This window comes from Bufo gargarizans, chromosome 5, assembly GCF_014858855.1.
Source record: "Bufo gargarizans isolate SCDJY-AF-19 chromosome 5, ASM1485885v1, whole genome shotgun sequence".
NCBI lineage: Eukaryota > Metazoa > Chordata > Amphibia > Anura > Bufonidae > Bufo > Bufo gargarizans.
Window position 1 is genome coordinate 159,584,265 of NC_058084.1, and position 1,969 is coordinate 159,586,233.

The window sequence follows — 1,969 nt, forward strand, 5'->3', positions numbered from 1 at the left end:
TTCTGGCTGGCCAAAATCCATTTCAGGAATTAAATAAAGCACTATGAAGTTTGCTTTATTTGTTTTATTATGCTTTTATATATTTTTTACACTTTTATCATGTCTATTATGACCTTGTCTAGAAACTTGTTTAATTTTAGAACACGTGTAGGTCCATTTGTACTTGTTGATGGGAAAACAATTTGTGGTTAGGTGGTTAGGAGTGTCATCACTGATTAAGAAGTAACTGCATCTTTTGGCTTAGTTCATACTTCAGTTTTTTGATCAGTGATTTCCATCCATGATTGTGAGCCAAAACTAGAATCAGAGGCTACCTAGAGCATACGGTATAATGGAAAGATTTTAATACCTGTTCTGTTTTCAACCCGCGCCTGGTTTTAATTCACAATCACTGATAGAAATCACTGACCAAATCACTGAAGACCTTGGTCTGCTTGGTCTACATCCAAGAGTTGCTCAATGTAAGTGGAGTGTGTTTTAATTAATCCCAGTCAAAACTGCATAAATATCAGCAGTGAATACTTACTACACTACAGGGTTAGTTGTATGCCCTCTTTAATCTGGTAAGTTTAAACCCTGTGCTACTTATTCAAAACTAAATAATTGTAACTCTAAACAACAGCAGTCATAATGTTGGTCATGCTGTTCAGTCTACAAGCTACATGAGGAAAATATACAGCATAGTTAAAATAGACATCATGTGCTTGTTTTTCTTGAGTACATTATATTATTTAAAAAGTCAAGCCCCTTATGCATTTCAGATATGATCATACTAAACAAGAGCGATGCTTTCCTGTTAATGGAATTTCACTATTCTCCAGTGGTTAAAACAACATTTTTTTCCCTTCTCCTGAATGCCTACTCCATCATTGTGATTGGAAACATTGTCATAATTTTCATCATTTCTACAAATAAACAACTACATAAACCAATGTATTTTTTCCTTATTAATTTGTCTTGCATAGATCTATTGCTAACCAGCGCAATCACACCAAAGTTACTGTCTCTTCTTATGAATGGAAGTAGAGGCATCAGCTATGTGGGCTGTCTGGTACAATGCTACAGCTTCTTCTTCTTGGGTTCCACTCATATTTTAATTTTAGCAGTCATGTCTTTTGACAGGTATATGGCTATATGCAATCCTTTGCGTTACACGGCTGTGTTAAGCCCCACATTCTGTCTATATCTAGCTTTGGGTGCTTGGGCATGTGCTTTTCTGGACACCATAGCCCCAACTGTACAAGTAGTATGCCTTACCTTCTGTAGTTTGGGAATTGACCATTTTTTTTGTGATGTAGAACAACTTTTAGAAATAGCCTGCACAGACACTCAGCATGTACGTCTTTTAAATTTCATGGTTTCTGCAGTGATTGTGTTTGGTTCACTTATTCTGATTATTGCATCTTATTTAAATATAATAATTGCAATAATAAAAATACCCTCATCAGGAGGGCGAAGGAAGACCTTTGCGACATGTTCCTCTCACCTCTTAGTCGTGTTCATATACTTTGTTGGCACAGTGTTTATGAGCTTACGGACTATTAAAAACTCTTCTATAGATTTTGACAAATTGGCTACAATCCTGAATTCTATAATAACACCGTTCTTAAATCCATTCATCTACACTCTGAGAAATCAAGAAGTTAAACATGCTGTGAAGAGTTTCTTCAAATGTGGAGTTAATTTTAGCAACAAAGTATAAAATACTATAACTGAAAAATCACCAACAGCTACTGGCCCTTAAAGGGGTTGTTATATCTCAACCTTTCATAGCCGAGATAGGAACAACTCACAGTATGCGATGGCTCTGGGAAAATGAGGTATGAAATTAGCCGGCACTCCATTGTTTGTGTAACTGCCATAGCTTAGTCTGCTATGCCCTTCTCACCCATGAAAAGCTGAGGTGGGACAATCTGTTTAAAACAATTTATTCAGTAAAAACACCCAAATATTAAAAATCAACAAGGTT

The 1,969-nt window shown here is 36.0% G+C and overlaps 1 protein-coding gene across 1 annotated transcript; it reads left to right on the plus strand.

Annotated features, from left to right (window-relative positions):
* The first annotated feature begins 931 nt into the window (after nucleotides 1–931).
* On the plus strand, nucleotides 932–1,702 carry LOC122939363 (olfactory receptor 6M1-like). Its single transcript, XM_044295428.1, has one exon. The coding sequence runs from the start codon at nucleotides 932–934 to the stop codon at nucleotides 1,700–1,702; it is 771 nt and encodes a 256-aa protein (XP_044151363.1).
* Nucleotides 1,703–1,969: the final 267 nt, after the last annotated feature.